The sequence below is a fragment of the Crocuta crocuta genome, unplaced genomic scaffold (assembly GCF_008692635.1).
Source record: "Crocuta crocuta isolate KB4526 unplaced genomic scaffold, BGI_CrCroc_1.0 scaffold1, whole genome shotgun sequence".
Lineage (NCBI taxonomy): Eukaryota > Metazoa > Chordata > Mammalia > Carnivora > Hyaenidae > Crocuta > Crocuta crocuta.
Window position 1 is genome coordinate 8,359,082 of NW_027527930.1, and position 27,692 is coordinate 8,386,773.

General features: G+C 40.7%; 1 protein-coding gene across 1 annotated transcript in view; it reads left to right on the forward strand.

Annotated features, from left to right (window-relative positions):
• Positions 1–27,692, forward strand: part of SEPTIN11 (septin 11) — an 86,138-nt gene that overhangs the window by 23,510 nt on the left and 34,936 nt on the right. Inside the window, exon 2 of the mRNA XM_077750547.1 lies at positions 22,071–22,185. Within this exon, the coding sequence (XP_077606673.1) occupies positions 22,071–22,185 (115 nt within the window). The remainder of the gene's footprint in view (positions 1–22,070; positions 22,186–27,692) is intronic.

The following is a 27,692-nucleotide window of genomic DNA, read 5'->3' on the forward strand; positions in this document are numbered from 1 at the left end:
TGTTGCTGTAGTGCAAGGGTGTTGGATGGACCTTGTTTGCATGTCTTGATGAGACACACGCATGCGTGTGAGGCAGCCACACACAGCATGCACCAGGGAGCTCCCCAGCTTAGCATGCATTTTGTCAGACTACCCTAAACCTAACCTTCCGCTTCAGTGGCAATGTGACATGTGTCAAGCAAACAGGACAGAAACTAAAATTTATATGGAAGAAATGCAGAGGTGAATCACTGATATAATTTCATAGTGTTGGAGCAGGTTAAAAATTCTGGCCTTGTTACTTGCTTGCTCTGAGACCTTGGGCAAGTTTCTTTATATCTCTGTGACTTAATTTCCACATCTGTATAATGCCAATAATCGTATGTATCTTACAGAGTTGTGAGGATGCATACTTTAATGCATATTAAGTACTTGGATTAGTGCCTAGGATATAAATAGAACCATATGAATGTTAGCATGTTTTATAGATTTAAAGCAATATGCCACTGTTTCTGGAGTGGGGGTCCTTGTACTATTTCAGTACACTTCATGGACATCTTTATATTCTTATCTCTGACAGTTGGGTGAATTGGTAGCACTTTTACCCTCACCCCACCCCCGCCTGTGATGAAGGCATTTCTTAAGGTCTCTAGAGAAGTAGGGTTTATTTGAGTCACAAGAATACTTCCTCTGGCTTTGGGTCTCTCCTTTTTCACCATGGCCATGCTCTTTTGATCCCTCAAATATAGTCCCCCCGTTTAAGCCTAAAGAATTGGCTTCTCTCCCCTTCAGTGTTAGTGGTGGTCATACATTTTACCCAGCAGCTGAAATCTGGATCAAACCATACTGTGGGCCACTGGGTGGCTCGGTTGGTTAAGCATCCAACTTCAGCTCAGGTCATGATCTCACAGTTTGAGTTCGAGCCCCACTTCGGTGTCTGTGCTGACAGCTCAGAGCCTGGAGCCTGCTTCAGATTCTGTGTCTCCCTCTCTCTCTCTCTGCCCCTCCCCTGTTCACTCTCTGTCTCTGTATCTCTCTTTCTCAAGAATAAACATTAAAAAAATTTATTTAAAAAAACATCCTGGATGTCCCTGTTGATGCTCCCTACTTCCTCTTCCTGTTGCCATCTTCCTCCTTAAAATTACCCCTTATCCATGGTGCTTGTCAACTGTTTACAGCTCAGTAACCCATGTTGATCCCTAATATTCTGCCACACCCTGTCCTCGATGCCATGGAGGCAAAATTAGCCTTTGCCTTCGGGTTTTTGTTGCTTGGGCTTTCACAGAGTGTTTGAGCAGGGAGGATTTTTAAAGAAATAATCTCATCCAACTCTTTCATTTGACAGAGAAGGAAGCCAAGACCCAGGAGAGTAAGTGACCTGCTTTAGGCTCCCAGACTCAGAACTGGAGCCAAATCCCCTGACTTTTGCTTATACTACAAATCCAAGGACAGTTGAACTGAGGCATTCTAGATAGGTAGTTTGTCAGCAGATTCTTTGGTGGTTTCTAGTTGCCCAGTGGAGAAAACCTAAATTCCCCTTCCAGGCTCTTACTTCATGTTTAGGACACTGGTCACCCACTAGTTTATGATGCAAAGTATCTTAATGGTTTCAGAGCTGGACTGTAGATGATATGAATCAAGTTTAACTTAGGTCCTCAATGCACTTGGACATTTATGGTGAAGCACGCTTTGTAAAAATGTGAGCCCTTGTAAAAGTGTTATGTAACACAGCTTGGGCTACTATTGCTGTGTGCTGCTCTAGCCTGTGGACTAAAGAGTAACCAATGGCTTACAGATAACACAGAGCACCATTTGAAACTCTCTGTGCCATCCCAAAGCATGTACCGAGACAATGTCAGTTTGGGACATTTTTGGTTATTTGGCATAGTTTACAAAACAAAGTATGTCCCATAGCCATTCCCAAAAGTTTTTGTTGCAACATCAATCCAGTTTTTTTTTAAGTTTTAAAAATATTTATTAAAAATATTAACCACATTCTATATTAACATAAGTAACCGTTTTATGCAATATAATCAATTTTTCAAACCAAAAAATTGATGAGATGCATTGTTTTATATTTTTGCAAATCTTTTTAATGTCTGACTTAATAGAAGACAGCTGGTCTTCAGATCTGCTTTTCATTTACTCTAATGCAACATATTGTTGTGGTTGAAGGACATGAAAAAGGTCTAGCTGCACAGAAATATGGTTAGAAAAGGAAGAACTTATATACCCCCAGAAAGTTCCTGGAGAGGCCCCAGGGAATTTTGGACCACACTTTGAGAACTACTCCTTTAAAGTAACTTTCCTAGTCTCTGTATCTGCATTCATTCCCCTCCAGGGAAGAGCACTGGATTTCCTGATAGGTTGTATGAGGAAGGAAGTAGGCACTTATATTATTTTGAAGTTAGGACTCTTAGTGATTATGCTGAAGGTGGTGTATAAGATAGCACTATAAAGAAAAACAAGAAAATTATTTTATGCAAGTCCAGGATAGAGTTTGCATCTACTGGTGGCTATGAGAGACGGGTGCCATCATGTAATCTACTGGGGCATCAAAGCTTTCGGTAAGTTCAGTTACTTGGGCTGGATGTTTCTAGTACTGGGGGAAACAATGAATCTGTTCTTTTCCTCAGTCAATCCTTTCTGCTTTTTTGGCATAGATCTCTTGAATCTTTCTAGGTTTAAAACACACCTGTTTAGATACATGAATTATATCTATCAGAGTCACTTTTCACTTCCTGTACTTGGGTTAACACGAGATCTAAGGCTTAGGATTCCTTCACTGTTGTATGAGTAAATAAATTAGAGACTTTCAAACTGAAATATGGGGCTAGGATCATGAGCTCTCTTGGTGTTGGAATGGTCTAATGACAACGGCTTCCCACTGCTTCAAGCCTTCTGTGTCTCATTGAGAGAGGCCTGCAAAGGCTAGTTAGTTGTTTTGCTTTCTGCTGGAAAATAGGCTGTTTTTGTGGTTTCAAAACTGAACTAAAGCTTGTGCTTCTTGGACAGGGCAACTGACTATTTGACTTGCATTAGGATCCATCCTTCTGTTGTTTCTTCATATTTGGCCTCAGTATTTTATACTTTCGTTTTGATGACTGAATACTTGTAGTAAGATTTGATTTGAAGCCTGATAGCTACTCTAATGCAGGCTCTGGCAGTGTTTCTTCTCTTACCCCCTGTGAGTGATAGAATCCCATAATTTAAGATGTAGTCATCATTCATGCGCCCTTGCTCACCAACCCCTCTCCTCTCATCTGTGTGGTAGATGATGAAACTGAGACCCAGAGAAATGGTAGCGTGTGTCATTTAAAGTAGACCCTACCTGGAATAAGGCTGGAAGCCTTCAAGGGCATTTAGCTTTGGAACATAATGGCTGAAGTAGTTTTATATATGTGTGAACTTACTTGCTTTAAGTTGGATTTGTCCAGTTACACAATATAATATGGCATGAGGTGGGGAGGAGAGTATTCCGAAGGAAACATATTTGGTGAGAGAGAAATTTAGACCATTGGAAAAATCTCAAAAAGCAACTACCAGTTTTTATTAGAAGGGAAGTCCATGGTATGCAATAATATGTAACTTTAGATTTATTAAAATTTGACTTTAGAATATTTTGCCATTTGTTGCCCATGCAGAAATATCATTGCCTCAGTAGATGAAATCTGACTATGGTTTCCTTGGGCTTGAGTAAACTATTTGTAATTACCTCACAGATTGTTAAACAAAACAAAACAAAATGGGTATTTTGTGTTGGTGCCACAGTGACTGGCAGTTTGAACATTTGTTCCAAATTGTAAGCTGCAGAGAAGTGCATGTAAAGGAATGTGATTGCAAGTAAAATGCCTTCAGAGATGGGAGTCTGAGTAAATATTACATTAAGTGAAATAACATAAGAGAAATTACCAACTAATGCCTAGATCAGGATGAGCTTTAGAATTATGAATGTTAGTAACCCTGAGGGTGAAAATATTACTAGTTGTAAAAAGTTTATTTTTATTTTTTTTTTAAGATTTCATTTTTAAGTAATCTGTATACCCTGCATAGTGCTCAAACTTACAACCCTGAGATCAAGAATCTCATGCTCTACCGACTAAGCCAGGCAGGCATCCCTAAAAGGTTGATTTTTTTTTAAAATAGTTTATTGTCAAGTTGGTTTCCATATAACACCCAGTGCTCATCCCTACAAGTGCCCTCCTCCATGCCCATCACCCCCCTTCCCCTCGCCCTCACCCCCATCTGCCCTCAGTTTGTTCTCGGCATTCAACAGTCTCTCATAGTTTGTCTCCCTCCCTCTCCCCCACTATTTTCCCCCCTTTTCCTCCCCCATGGTCCTCCGTTAAGTTCCTCCTAATCCTCCTATATGTGCAAAGTCAGGCAGAGAAGGACAAAAGGTTGTTTTTTTTTTTTTTTAAATATAAACTCAGAAAAAGTGGAAATTGATGTTCCATCAGTACATCAACAGATATTTATTTTCTCTTTAGTCTTAAATATGTAGGTGATAAGCCTCTTTAATCTCCTCTAGACTGGATGAGGTAATGAATCTGGAGATGTCCTCTCATCCCAAAAGGGGCATCTATTTTAAGGAGAATTAAGTTGATAAAATGGCTTGCCAGTTCCTTGCACACAGTAGGCAGGGATACAGAAAATGTTTCTTCTTCTGTAGCCCTTACTCCTGGAAGTTTTAAGGGGGAAATATAACCGTCTTTGTCTTTGCTCCTCAGTGGTCTGTGAGTAGCCAAGGTGGAAGTGAGGAATTTGAGGCATTAGTCAGGTTTTTATTAATCAGGGTGGCTAACTGCATTTCTTACCCTATCTCTGATGCATGTTCTTTGCATTTTCTATATGAGTTTTGGTTGATTTTCTTTGACTGGTGTTTATAGCTTTGCCAGAGAGAAATAAGAAAGGAGGCTTGCTAATTTTTGCTTTTTAGATGAGCGAGAGATTGCTGTAGGCTGCTCAGCTTTAATCTACAATCTTTAGTTTAGACTCATTCCTTCTGTATGTGGAATAAATCAGTTTGGGCAGTTGTGGAAATGCATCTCTTCTCAGATTCTTACTTCTCTTGCTTCCTGCTTTCCCCATGCTCCTTAGCTTCCACTTTCCTTATGTGTTCCCACATGGTGCTTAGGACCTGTGGTGTGGCAGGGCTACTCTTCTTTTATTTCTGACCCTGGGGATAGGGACCTCGGTAGTGCAATACACTTGTGTGAAGCTGTGGATGTGCCCTGATGGCCAAGAAACACATATCACTTTGTGGCATTTAAAAGGTTGGCCAGGCCTTATTAACATAGTAGCAGTCGCTTTGGAGCCAGTCTGCCTGGCTTTGAACCACCACTTAACTTGCTGTATAACCTTGAGCAGCTCAGTCTCTGAGCTTCAACTATAAAATGGGAATAATAACAGTACCTACCTCATAAGTGATGGTAAGAGGTAAGTGAGATCAATGTAAAGTACCCAGGATGGTACCTGGAGTATGCATATAAATATATAGAGAGAGTGCACATAAGCGCTTTGTGTTAACTTTAACTTTAGCAGAATGATTCTTTCCTGAGAGCAAGAGCCCCTATGATGTTGGACTTCACGCTAGGCACAATTGCTTGCCTTTAAGTGTTGAGAAGAGACCATGCTGAAGCATTAATCTCTCATCTCCATTTTCCAATGACCCTCTTAAATCTCATCTCCTCCATCAAACACACCTTGGGCATTTTAGCCCATAACGAATGCCACTCTTGCATGGCAGTCCTTTTTTGTTGGGGGAGGCAGAGGAAGACCATTAACTCTGTGAGAACTGCATCTCTGCAGCACTGGCACAGGTGACCTTGTGGTAAGGTACAGAGGAAGGGGAGTAAGACAGGTTTCCTGTCCTTAGGAAATCCACATTCTTCTGAGGGCCTGACCAGTGGAAATCTAAATAAATGTATTGTAGCTTCTGCACAGCCAAGGAAACAACACAGAAAATTAATAGGCAACCAACGGNTAGTATCAGAGTAAAAAGAGAAGTCTATGAAAGTAAAAAAAAAAAAAATAAATAAATAAATGTATTGCTAGATACTAGATGTGATGAGTGACCCCAATACAGTGAATGTTTATAAAACAGAGAGCAATGGTGTGTAATTCAAGGAACCAGGGAAAGCTTAATGAAGAAGATGGGATTTTGCCTGGAATTTTAAGATGAGTAGGATTTCTCAGGTAGAGTTTAGGATGGAGGCATTTTCTGTGCAGAGATGGGTTCCTTCAAAAAGAGTCAATTAACTGTACAGTCTAAGGTATTGGTGGTAATGGATTTGGAATCTGGCAAAACTGGTTCTGCCGTTTAATTGAGCTTTGGTTTGTTTCCTCATCTGTAAAATGGAGCTAATAACATCTGTTTCACAGGGTTATAAGGATTAAGCAGAAAGATTTTTTATAAAGGTCCAGGTAGTATATGTGGCAAAAAAAAAAAAAAAAGTATCCAGTAAACCATTATTTAGGTGACAGTTGTGGTGAAAGGAGGGAAATATTGAAATACTTGAAGAGACCACCCATGGTCATCTTGGAGTATCTTGTTATCTTGTCTGTTTTTGCTAAGCCACACTTAGCTTTGTAGTCTTTACATAAATCTTCAGTTACTGCTTTTTGGCTGATTGATCAAGGGAAATATCACCCCCCACCACCCTGTTTTTTAGTTCTCTGGCTAAAAAAGTGGTAGAGCCTGTTCCCTCTTTTCACTACTCTGAATATATTAACTTTCATTGTTCAGGTACTCCAGGCAACTTTGAACTGATACCTTTAAAAGGTACCAATACTTTTCCACCCTGATCCCAGAGTACAAAGTACATTTATTAGTGCTTTACTCTCTGTAAGGACTAAAGCTTCACTAGTAATTAGTGATTATTCCCTAGTGTTTTGTGCATGTGAGTAGCCAGCCAGATGACTTGTGGCTGTCACACTGTCTTCTGAATTATTAATATCTGGGCTAAAGAGTGTGTAGGAAGTTGGCTTGAGCAGGAGTCCTGGGGAGCCAGATGCCAAGTTTCCCTACATTGGTGGTTGCAGCTACCACAGTGCACAAAACCCACTCCTGGTAATAACCAACCTCACTATGCACAGTTGGTGCAATTGTGGCAAAAGGGGTTTAACTCTGTGTAGCCATGATTATAGTAAGATATATGGTCTGACCCTCTTTATGTGGGAGGGATTTGAGGCTTGGAATTTTCTCAAATCTAAATGTCCAAAGTTGCTTTTCTTCTTTTTGCCAGTGTAATTACCATGTTTCCCCCCCTGCCTGCCTTTCATTTTCACTATGTGAATAATAATTATTCTAATGAACCATTAGGCTTTGAAAGAGTTTAAAGGCAGCTCCTTGGATCAGTGCCTAAGACTTTGTTTCACACTGGCTCTCATTTAACTTTCTCAGTTTCTCCTTCGTACAGAATATATGAATTACAGCAAGGATCTCTTGCCAAGCTGTAATTTTTCAAGTTTTGATTTCAGTTTAATGCCTCCCTGTAATCGTGCTATCAAAGACTGTCAGAAACATATTCCCATTCACATATCCCCTAATTCTTAATCTGTTAATCTAGGAGCATTGGGGTGGAACCGGACCCCATCTCAGTGAGAAGTCTGGGCTGCTGACCCAGCCCCTTTGTGCTCTGTGGGAACAACGTGCATGAAATTGTAAACTCTGCTATTTGCTGCACATATTTTATCATCTATTTTTGAGAGCTAATGGGATTTTATAACAATGTTGGGTGTAGCAGAGGTTTCCACCATCCTCCTTGGGTCCTACTTGATTATTCAGAAATACCATGATAATAATGATAATGAAAATGCCTCTTTAAGAGACAATGGAGGGGGTGAAGGGGACTGTGGGAACATTCTTCTGTGGCAGCATATGAAAAGAAGGTTTGTTTTGCATTAGCTGATCAAGACAAGGAAACCAGCATCCAAAACCATCCATCAATAGCAAACATTTGAGAATAGAGGAAAATTATAATGTAGTCCCTTGGGTCTGCTTTCTGAAGCACACCAATATGTGTGAGAAAACCCCTAAACCAACTTTATTTTACAGCTGAATGGATGCTTCTGTAATAAGAAGTTAACTTCTTTAAGGCTAAGAGCTGTCTATTCTGCTGGTGGAAGTATTTATCTTTTTAGGGGTTAATTGGTTCTATTTTTTGAGGAGAACAGAGTGAGAAAGAAGAAAACTTTAGCTTGATTAGAATGGCAGAAATTATAGCCATAACTAATGAAGTCAATTTATTAGGTTCTCTGCAAGATACGCATCCCCCCCCCCTTTTTTTTTTAATGCTCTAAAGGAAGTTTGCATGAAATAGTTTACCATTTGGATGGTTGCCCAGGCTCCTAATCTGGGTTAAAACCTTGGCTAGAAGGCAGTTCTGTACTCAGGATCCCTTGGTCTGCTGCTCTGGTGAGAAGATGTTCCTAAGTGCACTGGTTGGTAGGAGACAAAAAATCTTTCACGATGACTGCTCAGTGATTGTTCCTAATTCCCATCCCTCACTCAACACCGGAACACTCAGCGACACAGCCTGGGCAAGGATTTGGTTATATGTTGCTTATATGTATCTTTATTATACTTCACTTTAAGGAATATTTTCCAGTAAATTGAAATGTGAACCAGTTTTAAAGTCTTATATTCTCTATTCTTAATTATTCTTCAGTTTTTCCAGTTCATTGATTCCTTGCCCTGTGGGTCTCTTTGTTTTCTTGCTGCTTCCCTTGACGGACTACTTCTTTCTCTTCTCCCATCTCCATTCCTTCTCCACAACACTCTGAATCTTATTTAATCTTATTATGACCTAGGTCAGATCCGTCTTCCTCTAAGAAAACCTTACTTTCTTGCTGTGGCCCATGTCAATCTCCATTGTCTAATCTTGATAAACTTTGTGCTGTATTTCATCACCAGACATTTTGTATTTGTCTTCTGTTTTAGCTCAGTGACTTTCTCCCCTAATAAGGCTTAAGTTCCTTAAAAGCTTTTGCATTTCCTAGAATTCTTACTGTGTAGAGGCACTTAAATATTTCAAAGTTTACTTCCACTATTGGAAGGAAAGACAAAGTGACACTCTAGTTAATGGTAATTTGCCTTGATAATTTGAGAGAGATCTCATTCACTATGTTTTTACTAATTTGTCTTTTTTTCCTGGAGATTTAGCTGTTTTGTTTTGAGTTAGATAAGTGCTAATATTATCCTATCCTAAAGTTACATGGGAGAATATAGGCATATTATAACAGAATCATAAGATGGCCCCCAAATCCCAGTGACCTGGTCAACACACCTGTATAACCCCCAGAATTTGGGAATATGATGGGATAGTCACTCCCATGATTGAGTTATGTTGTGGCACAGCTGACTTTAAGATAGGAAGATCATCCTGGCTAGACAATAGCTACTCAGCCCCTTAAATGGAACTAGACTCTTCTTCCATTCAATCCCTTGAATGGAACTAGACTCTTCTTGAAAGACACTTCTTTGAAATGTGAAGAGGGACATGAGGGATTTCCTGTTGGCTGTGAAGAGGTGGTGGCCACAGGGCTAGTAACTGTAGGTGACCTTTTGTGTCAGTCGCTGGTTGATAGCTGGCATGGAGAGGAGGACCTCAGTCCTACAGCTGAAAGGAGTTGAATTCTGATAGTAACTCAAATGAGCTTGGAAGTGGAATTTCCCCCCATAGCTTCCAGATCAGAACTCAGCTTGGCCACCACCTTGATTTCAGCCTTGTAATATCCTGAGCGGAGAACCCAGCCATGCCACACCCAGACTTCTGACCTTTACAACCAAGAGCTAATAAATGGGCCTGTTTTAAGCCCCAGGTTTGTGGTAATTTGTTACATGGCAATAGGAGATTAAGACATGTCCCAAATGTATGTAAATGACCTCCATTCTACCCTGATAGTGTTTTATCCAGGAATGAGATTAAGATGCAGTAGAACTCTTAGGAAGGCTTAAGAATTTTGGCCAGGATCGTTTAATAATATTTGCAGAGTGATATCAAGTGTTAACTTGTATATTTATTTCTTGAGAGTGTATTAACCACGGCATTGGTCATTTTTGGTATAGCTCCTCAATTTTCAGGTGCTAGAAATGTATCGCTGCACTCCAAGATGTTCTAGACTAGCCTGCTTTAGGAACTGAATATGCCCTGAATATGGCTACTTTTATTAGTGAGGTTGAGACCAAAACATCCCTGGTGCTTTTGTTTCTGACTGCCTTACAGCTGGTATGGATTTCTTTTTGGTCTCCTTTTCAGAGACTACCATTACATGGTCATTGCCATAAATGAAATCCCCTTCCATTATCAGAAAGGGACAGGAATAAATGATATCTTTCAAAAAGGAAGTGGCTAATTTATATCCGGTGATAGAATTGGTGGCATAGGGAAGGAAGTGTCCCATCCATATTTCATTAAATGCTGATTAATGCATTCAGTGAATAGAAATACATGAACTGAGCCACAATATTTCTCAGAAAGGAAGCACTGAGGAATTGATGTGTGAATATGAGGAGTGAAACTGTACATGAGAAGTTGAGGAAGAACCTTGCAACTGATAAGGGTCCTTAATCATCTTTGACCTCCTATTTATCACTGTTTTGAAAAAGTTTACGTGGAAGCTATACCACACCATAAAGGCAGGCAGAGGGACAAAAATGACCCACATGAACAACTCTGAGACATTTGGGTGGTTTTCTCCTCTGCAAGATAGGTGATATGTTTGAAATGAAATCCAGTTATTTGGAATCCCACTGCAGAGCCAGAGGGTTTTAAAATGATTATGGCCCTCCTCCATGGTTTTCTCATTAACTTTCCTAGGTGGCTAGCCATGAGAAGGGCTTCTCATCATCTCTGTGGTATGGAGCTGTGCGATAGAACAGCTGTAGCATCTGTTTCTAATTGGATCGTGCCTTTATAAATACTTCTTGACTGTTTGTCACATTGCTTCCCTCCCACCTCGTCTTCTTCTAAGTACTGCAAAATTTGTAAGAGTCTCTGGAATGCACATGTGGGCCTTGTCATTCCCAAACATGAGACTTTCTGCTGATCAGCACTTTGTAACGTTAGGCTGTTACAGGCATAAGTCACTTTGAGTCAGAAAGAAAGTCTGTCTTAGGAAACTTAAGAAAATGTATTTTTTGTTGTTGTTAATTCTTGACACGCAGATTTAACCTCTCTCAGTTTACACAGACTTTTTGAAACACATTCTGTCTGTAAGGAAAACGTGCTCCTACTTTTTACAATTTTTGGATCGTCACACTCAGTGGCTATTTTCTGAAAATCTGTTTTACTAATAATTCAACACTACCTCCCTTATCCCCTCCCCCACTTCCTCAGGATCCAAAGTCGTAACCCAGGCAGCTGGGGTTCTGTTCGCTTCACATACCCATTGCTGGGGACTGCTTTTATTTATTTACTTACTTATTTATTTATTAATGTTTTCATTTATTTCTGAGAGAGAGAGACAGCCTGAGCAGGAGAGGGTCAGAGAGAGAGGGAGACACAGAATCCAAAGCAGGCTCCAGGCTCTGAGCTAGCTGTCAGCACAGAGCCCGACGTGGGGCTCGAACCCATGAACTGTGAGACCATGACCTGAGCCAAAGTCAGACGCTTAACCGACTGAACCACCCAGGCACCCTGGGGACTGGTTTTAAATGACATTTTTCCTAATTATGTGAGAGATCTAATTTATTTTTTTAAGTTATTTTATTTATTTTTAAACTTTTTTAATTTTTTTTTTTCTTCTGAGAGAGAGAGAGACAGCATGAGCAGGGGAGGGTCAGAGATAGAGGGAGACACAGAATCTGAAACAGGCTCCAGACTCTGAGCTGGCTGTCAGCACAGAGCCTAATGCGAGGCTTGAACCCATGAACCCTGAGATCATGACCTGAGCCAAAGTCAGATGCTTAACCGACTGAACCACCCAGCCACCCCAAGAGATCTAATTTCCGATGGATCAGAGGTGGGACTCTAATCACAGACAAGCCAGCCAGGTCTTGGAGGAAGTGTGGGCCATTGCTGTGTGATGTGAGGTAGGATGTAGAGAAGACAGAAAGGAGCTTGGGGGGCACCAGTGACAAAGAACCAAGCCAGCACTGTGTTTCCAGGGCTTTGGGATCAGGCTTCACTCAGCAGCCACTGTGAATCCTTCCCTTCAGAGCCAGGCCAAGTGTGATGGAGAGAAGGGCAGACCAGGCACCAGGGTGCTAGGTGTTCACTGTGGGCTTGTCTCTCCACCTGGCCCAGTTTATAGGGAAAATGAGTCGAGGGTTGTACTTGCCTACTTATCAGGAAATGAGGAGGTGGAGAATATGACCGTGTGAAACATTACACAGATACAAATTTTGGTGAAATCTAATGGGGCTAGTGTGAGGAAAAGAGTAATATCCAAGTCATGAAAACAGCTGATTGACTGGATTCAGTCACTTGAAGGGTTGGTTGGGAAAGGTTTGGCCAGATACGGTGTGGTGGGTGGTTGTTACATCTGGGCACAGAGGAGAAAAGCCATCTTAGTAGGGATGTCCTCAAGAAGTCTTCACTGTTGGAGCTCCGGGGTGTCTCAGTTGGTTAAGCATCCGACTTTGGCTCAGTTCATGATCTCTCACTTCGTAGGTTCAAACCCTGCATGGGGCTCTGTGCTGACAGCCTGGAGCCTGCTTCCGATTCTGTGTCTCCCTCTCTCTCTGCCCTTCCTCCGCTCACACACCCACTTACTCTCTCTGTCTCTCAAAAATAAATAAACATTAAAAAAATTTTTTGAAAGAGAAGTCTTCACTGTTGAATTCAGAGGCTAGCAGGGGGTTTAAAATGATTATGCACTGGACTTTTTTTTTCCCTGCAAGAGGGTGGAAGCCTATAAATTTATGCAGATTTTTATCAGGGTTAATAATATGCATGCTAATCAATGTTATTTTAGGGGACTCACTGATACCTTGAAGTAGATGTTGCCATTTGACATAAGTAAAGGTGAGGAAGGACCGATTTAAGTTGAGAATGGGGGATAGGATGAGTTCCATTTGGGAGATATTGGCTTAGTGATGCCTGCACCAGGGAGGCCCAAGAGGGAGAGGGGCTGCGGGTTATGCCTAGGCAGTCATTAGCCTCCGGAAGGTCACTCAAGTGGCGGGCTAGGATAAGAGGTCATCTGAGAAAAATGTGTAAAATGAGGTGAGGATAGAGAATTATGTTAATTCCTGCAATAGCCCCATGAAGTCCTTTATCTTGAAGTTGACAGAATTGAGGCTGAGAGTTAAGTGACTTATCATAGGTCGCACAACTAAATAATACCAAAGTTGCCCTTGAGCCCTCTGACTTCACATGTCAAGCACTTTCCACTGCACTGTTCTACTTTTCTGCTCACTTTTATCACTTTCAACGGGACTAGGTTCTGTTTTTTAGAAAAAAAAATACTTGCATATTTTATCCCGTTACCCATTAATTAGCTGCAATAAAAATTGCAGGCTTCTGCACAGCAAAGGAAACAACCCACAAAACTAATAGGCAACTGACGGAATGGGAAAAGATAGTTGCAAATGACATATCAGATAAAGGGTTAATATCCAAAATCTATAAGGAACTCCCCAAACTCCACACCCGAAAAACAAACAACCCAGTGAAGAAATGGGCAGAAGATATGAACAGACACTTCTCCAAAGAGGACATCCAGATGGCCAACAGACACATGAAATGGGCATCCTCCTCATCAGGGAAATACAAATCAAAACCACACTGAGATCTGAGATACCACCTCACNGGAAATGGTGGGGGAAAGGGAGAGAGGCAAACCATGAGAGACTCTTGAATGCTGAGAAACAAACTGAGGACTGATGGATGTGGGGGGGAGGAGGGAGATGGGTATGGAGGAGGGCACTTGTGGGGATGAACACTGGGTGTTATATGGAAACCAATTTGACAATAAACTATTTGTAAAAAAAAAAAATTGCAGGCTTACTTCCTTTAGAAAGATTTTTATGATTTATTTGTTATTTTAGCATTTCCTGATGTTTAAGATCTTTTATTTCTTTTCCATTTAAAAGGTGTGAGGTATTTGTAATAATTCAAATATTACAGAAACATCACAATTAGAAAGTAAAATTTCCCTGTAGTCCTGTCATTCCCAAAGAAAACCCCTACACCACATTATTTTTGCAAGGATCTGGCAAAGAAAAATTTGAAGTAGAAAACTCCTCTGGGAGTTTTTTGTAGAGACTTAACTTAGAAAGGACATTTGAAATTGGGACAGTTACTCAATACTTATCAAAATCTTTTCTGGTTATTTGGTGGTGTTTTCAAGGGTGGCTCCTTGGGTTTGCCGGTTAGAGCTGATCTACCTAGCTTTCAGAGTTGGGAGCTGGCCCCTGGGGATGCTCCTTAGTTCCTGCTTCCAACTGGGCTGCACTGGAGTTTTTGCCTCTTATGGTTTTCCTCCTGAGTGTTCCTTCTTCCTGGCAATGTCTATTCTACTGCTTGTGTGATACAATTTCCTTGGGGGTTTTCTTGGCTCCAACCTTGGGATTTCATGGTATAGATGACAAGCAGCATAGCGAATGTTTTCCAAGTCATTCTTAAAGAACGCGATCCTCACTGGTAATGAGATGCTTCAGACGTTTTACATTATGGAAATTACCCCAGCAATGCCTGGCCTTAAAAACATCCCTCTGCAGACTTCATAGTTGTGGTTTGAGATACTTTACATTCCAGTGTTTTCCCCTTTGCATGGGAACTAAGGGCGTTTCCCATCTTCCCACCAACTTTGCTTTTCTTTAAAAGAGAATGTGAAACCAGTTCAATATTCTCTAAAATGTAGTTTCGATAAGAATGTGTATTTGTGAAAGTGATCGATCAGGCACTTGGGTATAACTTACTTCCTGGGAAGTTTGTGAGGTCAGGATTTCTCCAAACGCTGGATGGTGTTTGGTCAAGGGTTTCATGTAAGGCCTAGCATTTTCTTCTCTGCCCGTCTTCATCTGGGTGGTATCCATACCATTGAAACAGGACCTCTTAACAAGGCACTACCTAAGATGAAGAAGGGACATGCACCTCCTCTTTTCTCCTAGTGGGCATCATCTTCATGGGGATAAGACAGAGAGCAAAGGGAGTATGTCCCCTGATTCCATCTCAGCTTTACTTAAAATTGGACATTTGCTTTGTTAAGACTTGAATCTTAATGACTTCTACCTCCACCCATCAGGCAGTACTGGTCAAATAGACTCTCTTTTCATCTGAATACATGAAACTTGCACATCAGCTGTACATAGGGGCTATCTACTAAATGAATATCTGACAGTGCTGCAGGCTAACACTGTTTTTACATACTCCAGGCAGGTGGATTCACTGCAAGAATGACTAGCTAATTGCATGAGTTATAAGGTTGCACCACATCCTGTACTTTGGATAGTTGATGATTATATATTAGTGACTACTTGATTAATCTTGATGTGCCCCACTAGACTATATGGTTCATGAGTTAAGGACGCTTTGTTTCCTCACTGTCACCTCTTTAGCATTTTGCGCGTCTAGCACATGGTGGCATGCAGTAAATATTTGTTAAAGGAATAAAAGCATGAATAAAGATTTACTTTTTTTCTTGAGCACAGATGATTAACTTACACAGAAGAGTTATTTTTTGTTTTGTTTTGAGGCCACAAATCCACTTTTCAAAAACTTGTGGAAGTCAGCAGTTACAGCTGAAGGGAAAAAATGTTTCTAAGCAGGGCAGTTGTAAAGAGTGGATTTATAACATTTAAAAAAAACCTAACTCATAATTATAGTTAACTTCACATTTTTGCATTTTTAAGCTGGAAATCAGAGGTATACACACAGATTTCTATTGGATTTATGTGTCTGTGACTTTCAGACTCAAGAAATCATAGGGGGCGCCTGTGTGGCTCAGTAGGTTAAGTCTCGGACTTTGGTAATGATCAGGTAATGGACTCCTGGATCATGAGTTTGAGCTCTGCATCAGACTCTGTTCTGACAGCTCAGAGCCTGGAGCCTGCTTCAAATTCTCTCTGTCCCTCCCCCTCTTACACTCTGTCTCTCTCAAAAATAATAAACATTAAAAAAAAAAGTTTTTTTTAACCCATAGAATTAGCATTAGAACCAAAGACTTGACTTAGAGGCTTTTTGGTTAAACCTTCTCATTTACAGATGAGGAAACATAAGCTCGGGGTTTGACTTGGATCAGTATAATTTATTATCTATAAAATGAGACTTTAAGAATAATGTAATTTCCACTTCTTGTCAACAAAGTCTTCAGCTTTCTAAATGCATAAAAGTTATTGCTTAAATTTTTTAAAATACGTATAATTTTAAAGAGGTGAAATCTTTCTGAACTTAAATTCTAATATCTATTTTTAAAAGTAAAACTTAAGTCTAATTGTTTGGATTGTACATTAAAACATGTCACCTTGGTTAACAGGCTCTCTTGTTTCTGTTGGCTGATAAGGATCTGCAGCCATAGATTACCTAACCACACCCACTGAAGTCTTCAGTTTTAAATGTAAAGAAAGGGGATATTCTTTCACTTTGAATATGGTGAATAGAACCCATCTGGGCACATCCAGTTTGTTCATCTCAGGAGGCTCTGGGCTGGATTAAAATACAGGGAAGAGTGAGGCGGTTGGAATCCAGAATGGTTTCCAGCTGTGGAAGATGTTGATGCCTCCAAACAGGAATGTGATTCTGTGGCTTTCCCCCAGCTTTGTAAATGACTTTCCTATTTAGGGTGAATTTCCTTCCTGCTAGAATCCTCTTTCTCTCCTTCACTTCCTATTTGTTCTTTCTGTTCTTCCTTTTGTGATCTTTCTTTCTCGGTGAGTCTGAGGGTTTTGCTGATCAGCATCTTCTCCTGGCGGGCCCAACAGTGCTAGCTGAGCTCATTCACTTCTGATTTTAAACTCACAGCCCTCTCTTCCTCCCACCCCATTTAGGGAAAGGAAACCCAGGTTTCCTGAGGACCTGTTAAGTGCTAGGCACTCTCATACTTGCTGACTCCTTCACTCCCAACCCCCCTGCCAAGTGCTCCATCAGACTGAGAAAAAAGTAGGAAGCAAAGCTGGCATTCAAATCCATGGTTGGCTGACTCCAGGCCCTTTGCTACCCTGCTCCTGGTTAAGCAAGATTTGGAGCTGTGGAACTTATTTTAAAGTAGCACTCAGAATGTAGGTGTTTGCACACATTCTTAGATCATTTATTTTATAATTATTTCAGTAATGAAGTCAGCCATCTTTGAAAAAACTTGTCAGTTATAAACTTCAGAGTATGTATATATTTGTAGTAAAGTGATCCTTTGGGCAAAGACAGCATTTATCTAGAAGGTTTCTGCAATCTGGACTTCTGTTCCCCTTGTAGAATTGGGGAGCTCTGGCCTCCAAAAGGTGTTTTGAAATTTCCTAGCCAAAAGCTACTTCTCCCCCTATATCAACCATAAAGTCATGGTGTGTATCACTTTTATCCTTAGTAGTATCACATTAAATTATATCCTGCTACATGGTAAACCTCTTAAGGGCAGGAAGAGTGTTTTATCAGTCAATATCAAAAATAATATCTGCTCTCTTAGTGCTTTGAGCAGTATTTTTTTTAATGTTAATTTATTTTTGAGGGAGAAAGAGAGCAGGGGAAGGGCGGAGAGAGGGGGAGACACAGAATCCAAAGCAGGCTACAGACTCTGATCCTGATGCGGGGCCCAAACTCCCGAACTGTGAGATCGTGAACTGAGTAAGTCAGATGCTTAACCAACTAAGCCACCCAGGTGCCCCTGAGCAGTGAGTATTTTTGAGTGAACAAATACGTAATTGTGTTCATGTGGAAATGACCTAAAAAGAGAAAAATGAGGCTATTAAATTACTTTATACCGTAGAATTCAGTCACAACTCATTTCAAAATGGAGTGGGCAAAGAAATCATGTAAGCACAAACCCTCCATGGATAGATTAGCAAATGGAGGACTAAGTCAATTAAGGTCTTATAGTTACTTACTTAGTGGCTCCATGTTGGCACTTTCATTTAAAGAATGGTCAGAACTAAGCCTTATATTATGGGCTTCATGTGCCATGGGTGCATAAATCAGTCTGGTCTTGGCATTGCCAGGACCAGTGAAAATATATTTAGAGCTATTTTGCCAATTCTCATTCTCAACTTCCATCTCTCCTGGTTGCAAAAGAATTATAATTTTAGGGACTTTTTTTTTCTACTGTAACATAACAGATTTTGATAGCAGCCGAAACCATTGTATTGTCTGGGGCTACCTGAGAATTTAGCAGATCATCCTGTGATGCAGGTGACTAAGTGCAAGGTCTCTGGATTCTAGAACCTGACTCTGGGCTCAGATTTCAGCTCCTCAACTTACTATCTGAGTGACCTTGAGCAAGTTACTAAATTTCTGTGCCTCTGTTTTCTCATTGGAAGTTGAGGTTGGGTAATAGTTACTACCTTATAGAGTTATTAAATTAACCAGTTCACTCATTATTAAGGCTTTTCTGGAACATTGGAAGTGGTCAGTAAATATTAGCTGTTATGATGATCATGGAATACCAAATAGCCTGACCTATCTTTATTTAATCATTATTTTCCTGTCTTGGCTATGAGAGAATATTGACTGAAATTCTGAGATTTAATAATAAGGATAATACTGGAGATCAAATTTCAGCAGTATCTGGAAGACTTGGATATGTAAACATTGGCTATAAGGTCCTTCCAGGTAGAGGAAATGGTGTGAATAAACTCTGTTGAGGAGAAACACGGTGTTGTCTGAGGAACAGTAAGTAATTCAGGTTAGCTGCAGTGGAAGGTGCTAGGTGGGGAAAAGTGGGAGATTAGGTAAGGGATTGGGGGTTAGCCCATGGAGGCCCTGAAATGTCAGGCCAAGGAGTTTGGATTGTGGGTCTTTGCATTCCTAGATCCTTTTGCAGCTACAAAAAGGAAAGACTAGAGGGAGTGGGGTGGAGGCAAGGAGACCAGTTGGAAGGCGGTTGAGTAGGTAGGAATAAAGAGGAGGATGTGGTCTTGGTAACTCTTTGGAATTTATGCAAGGGGGAGGAGGGTCTCAAGCATAGGTCAGTGCCATTAACAGAAATAGAGAACTCTGGAGTAGGGATGGGTTTGGGATAGAGAAATAACAGTTTCATGAACATCAGTTTGAGGTACAGGTGGGACAACCCAAGAGAACAATCCCAGAAAGTTAGAACTGGAACTCAGGCAAAAAGTTCAGTCAGTATTAGAGAGGAAATGCTGAGAGTCCTTTCCAGATGTGTGGCAGTGGTAAGGATATGAAAATACAGTAAAACCTTGGATTGCGAGTAACTTTTTCTGCAAGTGTTCCACAAGATGAGCAAACACTTCTAATAAACTTTAACTTGATAAACAAGTCATGTCTTGTAATGCGAGTTATACGTGATGCCAGATGTCACATGATCACAACTGAGCCAATGGTTCTTGAAATTTACTTGATGTACAAGTGCTTTCGATTACAAGCATGTTTCCAGAATGAATTATGCTTACAAATCAAGGTTTTAGTGTATATGAAATTCCCTAAGAAAGCATCCATAGACTCAAAAGAGATCCCATACTTTTTGGGGAGAGACAGCTAAGGCAAGAAGCAGTAAACAGGGTAACTAAAATGCTGGAGTGCAGGAATTCAATTCAGCTGCTGTGTGGTACTTAGAGCCTCTTTGCTTTTCCTACACCACCTTCCAGTTTTTCAGCTGGCTCGTGAACCACTGGAGGAGCTTCCTACTTGCCTTTTCCCAGTCACATACTGATGGGCAGTAGCCCTCAGAATCCTTTAATACTGGGCAGAGAATTAAGCTCAAATTATGGAATTTTAAAATGACAATATAGTATTTACTTATTTCATATTACCAAGTTAGAAGACAGACTCTGAAGAAATACGTTTAAGTTTAAAAAAATTTTAAGACCAAACTGTTTTATAACCCTTCATTTTGTATGTGGTTTTCAGTGGGTATAAAAATACTCAGTGGGTGTGTGGGTGGTTTCTTGTGTTTTGGAAATGGTGAGAATATGAGATGCTGTGCATTGGGTTCTGGGATGAGAGCTATAATTACTAACTCTGATTCTTTCCCAGGATTGGCTCATGGGTGGATAACTATCTGAATCTAAAAACCCAACAATGCAAAATCCACAGTAATAAACCACTCTTTCCTCACCCCCACCCCCACCGGAAATGAAAAGAATTGTTGTGGTGGGGAAGGGAGGGAGTGTGGGATGATGGTTCTTCCTTGCTTTGCCTCTTTTTAGGCCATTCTTCACTGACTGCTCAGGTCAGTGATGCAACTAAAATGAAGGCTGGTGTGATGGTGTCTCCCAGGCCTGGTGCACGACAGTCACTGTGCAGCTGTGGTGGAAAGAGCTCTAAATATAACCCAGACTCATTTGAAATCCTCCTCCCCCAAGTCTTGGCGGATGTGGTAAACACCCTAAAAATACCTGATGTCTGAACCTTTGAGGTGTTGAAGAGGAAGGCGCAGGTGGTAGAATTGGGACCCTGTAGTAGTACTGGGAGGCCTGGCCAGCGCCCGGGCCTGCTGCACAGGGGTGCCCGCTACCAAAGCTGCTCGAGAGCTGTCGACCATGCCATCCTGTTCAAGGAGAAGTGCCTACACTCGAGTCTCATATTCACTGTTGGCAGGTTTCAAGGACTCTATTCATAGACCAGGCATCTGTTCTCTGTCCCATTGACCTCAAACCTGCAGCTGCCATCATGGTATTCAGGCAGTCTGCTGGTTTTTAGTTTTATTTAACAGAATTAGAATTTTAGAGTGGCAAGGACCCTAGGCATTATAATGTTCCTAAAACATTCCGTTAAAATCGCTATAGAGAGTCACATTTCCCTGCCTATATAGTGACCATAGTGATGTGAAAATGGAGTCACAGTCCTTGATTATTAAAAGAAATCACTCTCATCATTGTGTAACAAACAGAAGAATAATGAAAACCAATCTTTTTAAAAATACTGATTAAATGGTCTTGCGCAAAGCTTTTTCTTTTTTATTAAAAAAATAGAATTTTGAGGGTCATTTTCTCAAACTTCAGTATTTTGAATTTATCTGTCTGTCTATATTTATTTAAATGATCTCCACACCTAACATGGGGGACTTGAACTCATGACCCCAGGATCAAGAGTAGTATGCTCTACTGACTGAGCAAGCCAGGTGCCCTAGTATTTTGAATATAAAGATTGTTGGTAACAGAGCCAGAATACCGGGAGTCTTGTTTTCAAGGAGGCTTTCAGTATCTAGTTTCTGGAATCCCAAACCATAACCATGATGTTGTAATTGAAGGACCATAGCTGACCTCTCTTTTCCTGGAAAGAAAGTTTTCACAGATTACCTGCAACACATATGAAATGCATTCAAAGTCATGGAGGCAGTCAGCACACTATAAAACAACTTAAGTCACCTGGCTTTTTAAATGTATGATAACTACCTTATCCCAGTCTTCTTCAGTAAATTCTGAGGAGGCCCAGTGAGTACAGAGCCTGTGCTAGGTGCTGTGAAGGGGAAAGCAGAGATGCCCCAAACATCTGTACAGCAGATGGTGGAGACAGGATCAAGTGCTGAATAGTTTCAAGTATGTTGCATTTATAGTGGTTACAGAATTTTTGTAATTGTAACAAGTATGTATCCTCCACTCTGAGGGTCTCAAAATTCCTTCCTGTATCTTGAAGAGTGTTTCTTATTTTTCACTCTGGGTTGAAAGTAAATTGAAAGTTTTTCTTGAATTCTTGAAGCCATCAACATGATTGTTTTTTATGTCACTTAATGCATATCTGAAGTAACTGCCTTTGGAAGCTCCTATTTCCTTGGACCAGTATACTTTGAATAGGAAGTGAGATGCCTTGGAATAGAATCTGCTTTGGGAGTCAGTGTGATTTTTGTGGGAAGAGCATGGCTTTGTAGTTTTTGGTCCCATCAGCTGTGTTGGAGCGAAGGAGGGTGTGGGTACAGAGGGAATCTCCTTCTTCCATGCCTGTCAAGAAGAGAGGAAGGGAAAGGGTACAGTCCACATCATGGGATACCCAGGTGGCATACTTGAAGAATTCTCAAATATTTCCCCTCTGAAATTCTAGAATGAAGAGCTTCGAAACTTGTCCCTTTCTGGCCATGTTGGATTTGACAGTCTCCCTGACCAGCTGGTCAACAAGTCTACTTCTCAAGGATTCTGTTTCAACATCCTGTGTGTTGGTAAGTGACTCATCTCTTACTGCTGATCAAGGAGTCTGACCCTAGGTGTTGGAAGGTGACTGTGAGAGTGGCACATTTCAGGGAAAGAGGGGAAGGATATTTTTACTCTTTTTTTCAATCAGTAAAGTAGGACAATAATACCCACTCTATATATGTCACACAGTTACAGAGATTGAGACTTGTATTTGGTAAATGTTTTGTAAGCTATGTGATGTTACTCAAATTGTTATTTTTATTTGTGTCACACCATCAAGTGGTCATTCAATATTATTATTAAAATATGTATTTTAACTTATTTTTTTAGTGGGGGGGGATGATTTAGATCATAACTTGACTATAGGAAGTTGAAAGAAGGATCTGATATGTACACACATTGTAAGGTCATTCAGAAGCATTTTTAGAGTTTATTTCTAGGGTCTCTGACTACACTGTAATAGTTACCACCATTGAAGTCTTTTTAAAGATATACTACCTAACATCAGTAAAATCTGAAATTACTTATAAGTACCTTAATAAACATAATGTTTAATTTTTTTGTTTTTAGAGCAAAAGAATTTAAAATTCTATTTTATATTTGAAATAAATTTTCTGCCTAAATTGTCAAGTTAAACTTTTGTTGTTAACAAATTCTTTTTTTTTAATTTTTTAAATGTTTATTTATTTATTTTTTTGAAAGACAGAGACAGAGTGCAAGCAGGGGAGGGGCAGAGAGAGAGAGAGAGAGGGAGACCCAGAATCTGAAACAGGCTCCAGGCTCTGAGCTTTCAGCACAGAGCCTGACATAGGGCTCGAACTTGCAAATGCGAGATCACGACCTGAGCCAAAGTCGAGCGCTTAACTGACTGAGCCACCCAGGTACCCCTAAACTTTTGTCTTTAAATTGGAATCCAAAATTGATCTTAGTTTATTACTGGTAGTTAAATGGAAAAAGAAAAACTCAAGAGACCTGATTTATCTGCTTCCTCAATACGTTGTTATTGTTGTTTTAATTTTTTTTTTTTTTTTTTTTTGGGAGAGTGTGTGGCACTGGGGGAGGGGCAGACTGAGAGGGAGAAAGAGAATCTCAAGCAAGCTCCATTCCCAGCATGGAGCCTGACCTGGGGTCAGTGTGGGGCTTGGTTTCACAACCATTGTGAGATCATGACCTGAGCCAAAATCAAGAGTCAGACGCTTAACCAACTGAGCCACCAAGGTGCCCCACCTCCTCAGTATGATATATAACCTATAAATGCTGTACATTAGCCTAGGCCTCTGGCCTTGGTATTTTTCTCCTCTCTTAGAAATATCCTTTTTAAAGTAAGAGAAGGAAAGTTAGAAATGAAGGTGGGAAAAAAAGAGGAAAATAGAAATATAAATCTGTTGGTTTGAAGCAGAAATGTCCCTGGAACAGATAATGGCCTTTCCTTCACTGTCACTCCCGATGAATGGCCAGGCTACACAGCAGTAAAGTGGTTTGGACTGCATTGTTTTGTTGCCATTGTCTTCCGGGTGTGTACTACTGAGACCTCACTCTGAGATGGATAGGAAGAAATTACATATGTAGCCCAGTGGACCATCCTTCCCCTAAACTTGTCAGAAGGCACCAGACTTATTTCTCTTGTCCAAGTAAAATGAAGTGAATTTAGAAAAGGTATGCATTGAACATAAGAACCACTATTTTTTAGATCTCTTGGTTGTTGGGAGAAGGGGCAGATATTTTCTTTTTCTGAAACTTCTTGGGGCCACCTCGCTGGCTCAGTTGGTTAAGGGTCTGACTCTTGATCTCTGCTCAGATCATGATCTCACAGTTTATGAGATCGAGCCCTGATCTACTTTGTGTTGACAGTATGGAGCCTGCTTGGATTATCTCACTCCTTATCTCTCTACCCCCCGGCCCCCGCCGTCCCCCTTGTGCATGCATGTGATTTCTCTCTCTCTCCCAAATAAATAAACTTAGAAAAAAAAGAACTGCTTGAACACATTAAATGTAGCCCCTGTACTGGGTGTTCGTTTGTAGAGAGCCACAACTGATTGCACACTAGATGAGCCTGCACTCTGGCCTTATGTCTTAAGTGCTGGATAAGAGAATAACTGGAGAGAAACATGACCAAAGCAGCCAGCTCTCATGCATTCCCCTTTTCCCTACATGAAGCTGTTTAAAATTCAGCAGGGGAGCTCCTGAATGGCAGCTAGTTCTACAGAGTGGCATAAATGAGTTGTCTTTTCTCTTAGGATAAATGCTCATTGCAGAGCAGGGCAATTCTTCATTAGCGTAGCAATTTGTTGGCAATTTGTTGATTTTTCTATTGAAAAGTGTGCTAAATTGTAGGCCAATTACTATTCTGGCTTCTGTTCCCCGTTTCCCTCCACCTTGTCTCCAAAATCAGCTTCAAGAATACATGTGAGAGTTCTGTCCCAGCCCCTGCAAGTAGGGTAAAGCCTTGTTGCAAGGACCTGTCCTGACCCAGTGTGGTGTGCAGTGGGGTGTATTGGCTCATTGGCTGACCCTGTATGCTAAATAGCACAATTAGGATGCTGGTTGGAATTCATCACAGGCACATCCTTGCTTCTCTGATGGATCTGTAAAGCAGCTGCTGTTCTGACTCTCCTGGGTGGGTGACCATGCCTATGGTTCTTAGATCCTTACTCTGAGCTTATTCTTTTTGTGTTCTTTCTTTCTTTCTTTCTTTCTTTCTTTCTTTCTTTCTTTCTTTCTTTCTTTCTTTCTTTCTTTCTTCCTTCCTTCCTTCCTTCCTTCCTTCCTTCCTTCCTTCCTTCCTTCCTTCCTTTCTTTCTTTCTTTCTTCCTTTCTTTCTTTCTTTCTTTCTCTCTTTCTTTCTCTCTCCCCCCCCCTCCTTCCTTCCTTTTCTTTCTTTTCTTTCTTTCTTGGAGAGAGGGAGAGAGACAGTGCAATTAGGGGTTGGGCAAAGGGGGAGAGAGGATCCCAAGCAGGCTTCGTGTCCAGCCTGACTTGGGCCTCCATCTCACAACTGTGAGATGGTGACCTAAGCTAAGCAGAGATCAAGAGGCAGATGTTCATCCAACTGAGCCATCCAGGCAGCCCTGGGCTCATTCTTAAACATTTAAAAAAAATTTTTTTTAATGTTTATTTATTTTTGAGGGAAAGAACGTGTGTGAGTGAGTGTGTGGGGGAGGGGCAGAAAGAGAGGGAGACACAGAATCTGAAGCAAGTTCCATGCTGTCAGCAACCCACAGACCGACCACAAGATCATGACCTGAGCTGAAGTCAGGTGCTTAACCGACTGAGCCACCCAGGCACCCCTCATTCTTAAACATTTTTAAAATTAGTTTTTAACCTAACTAAAATAATATATATTTGTTCTTTAAAAAATTAAAAGATCTCCCTCAGCCCCTTTCCCCTCCTATCCTCACTTCCATTCTGTAGAGGTAGCACTGTGGAATCCTTCTAGAAATTTTCTATACTTAAAAATTATTTTTGGTGGCTTAAAATTACACCAGTTTATTATCTTACCATTCTCTGGAAGTCCCACATGTATCTCACCAGACTAGAATTAAGGCATCCCTAGGGGTGTATTTTTTCCAGACCCTCTGGATGATCATACATTTTCTTACCATTGCCAGCTTCTAGAGGCTACCTGAACCCTTGGCTTGTGGGCCCTTTACTCCCATCTTCAAAGCCAGCAGTGTTGCATGTCTCTTTGATTGTTTTTGTATTAGGAAAATTTCCACAGAGCATTCCAGAAATCTAGTTTAAACTCAGTTAAGAGTCCTCTGCAACTCCAAAACACGCTAAAACGGTAATCTATTGAATCATGTAATTAACAACAGCTGGCTCGAGGGATCCGCAGAGTGTTTTCAACACTGTGTCTCTGGTTCTAGATCCTGCTTGCTTCTTCTTGGCTTTATGTTCAGGCTTTGTCTTCATGGGGATAGTATGGCTTCCAGCAGTCTTGGCCGGCTTAGCAACCCCAGAGGAAAGAACTAGCTGTTCTGACAAGTCTCGCTGAACAGTCACAGGAGGTCTCTGATTGACCAGGCCTGAATCATATCCCACTCAGGGTGGGATCAGGAGTTAGTCCACCGCAAAGTACAAGAGGTTCCCTGGGAGAGAGAAGACATGATCAGAAAGGAGGTTGGCCATGGACAGATGTAAACAGCTCTCTCACAATTACATAAGTACTTTTAGTTTTTGGTTTTATACAAATAGATCATGCTGTTCATATTCTTTACCACCTTCTTTTTTTTTTTTTCCCCACTCCACAGTAAACCCTGGCTGTTAGTCCATGCCAGTGTACCTAGCTATCCAGGTTCTCTTCCATGCCTCTTAGGAGCCATTTGGCTGGAGCCAGCATTAGCTGTTTGGGACACTGGAGTGTCAGGATTAAGTATTAAGCATACTTATCCACAGAGGGTAGAACACATCAAATCCCTTTGCCACAAATATTTTACAGCAAAATATCTGCACGTGAAAACAATTCTCACTGCCAATTAGTGGTCCGTCCATTTTTAAAATAAGAGTCTTTGAAAAAGTATCTAGTTGATCAAAATATTTTGACAGCCACTTAGAGGAGTAGGTGTCATTTAATTTAAGTGTATCCATGGTACTTTATTTTCACCTGGTCACCTAATGTCCCTTTTTTTTAAAGTTATTTGTTGAGAGAGAGAGAGAAAGAGTATGTGATGGGGGAGGGGCAGAGAGAGAGGGAGACAGAATCCCTTATAGCCCTGCTATGAGCTCGGGGCTCAAACCCATGAACTGTGAGCTGAGCTGAAATCAGGAGTAGGAGGTTTAACTACTCAACCGACTGAGCCACCCAGCTGCCCTATGTATTTTAACACATTATGCACATGTGTGATATTTATAGCATTGTTTTCACGTGATAAATATGGGAGGGGATTGAGAATTTTTAAAAAAAGAATTGCAATCCCAGAAAGGAAACTGATCATGTTTATCAAAAAGGTCTTAGAATCTAATTTTATTTCATGGCAAGAGCTTTTACGTTGCAAAGAGAGGAAACAAAGTGGGGTAGAAATTAATCTTGTTGTGAGTGTAGTATAGTTTTAGAGGGAATGAATTAAATGTCTGGTATTAGAACCCACTCTGTTGAGTCCCGGAAAGAAATGTAATAAAGAGGAGGGTAGTATCCCAATTAGCAGAGAGGAAAATTCTTGATGCTAAATTGGGCCACAGAACACCCAGGAGTTCATAGTCTCTGTCCCTGCCCTGCATCTTGCTTACAACACACGAAATCACCCCCAATGCTGCACTTGCATTTAAATAAAGCCTTTTCTTTCTTATCCATGCTGTATTTCTCCAGAGAATCAAATTATTCAGCCTTTCTTCACAATTTTAAATTTGCATATCTTATTCATTTTCAAAAATGGCATTTGATCTATGAGAATCTTCAACATCAATCCATAAGTATGTTCTTTGTGTATATACAAAGATGGATAAAATACTATAATATCGATGCTTTTGAAGAGCAACCGGTTCAGTAGTAGGTCAAAGTAAATTAATAATATGTCTTGAAAATAAAAATCTTTCT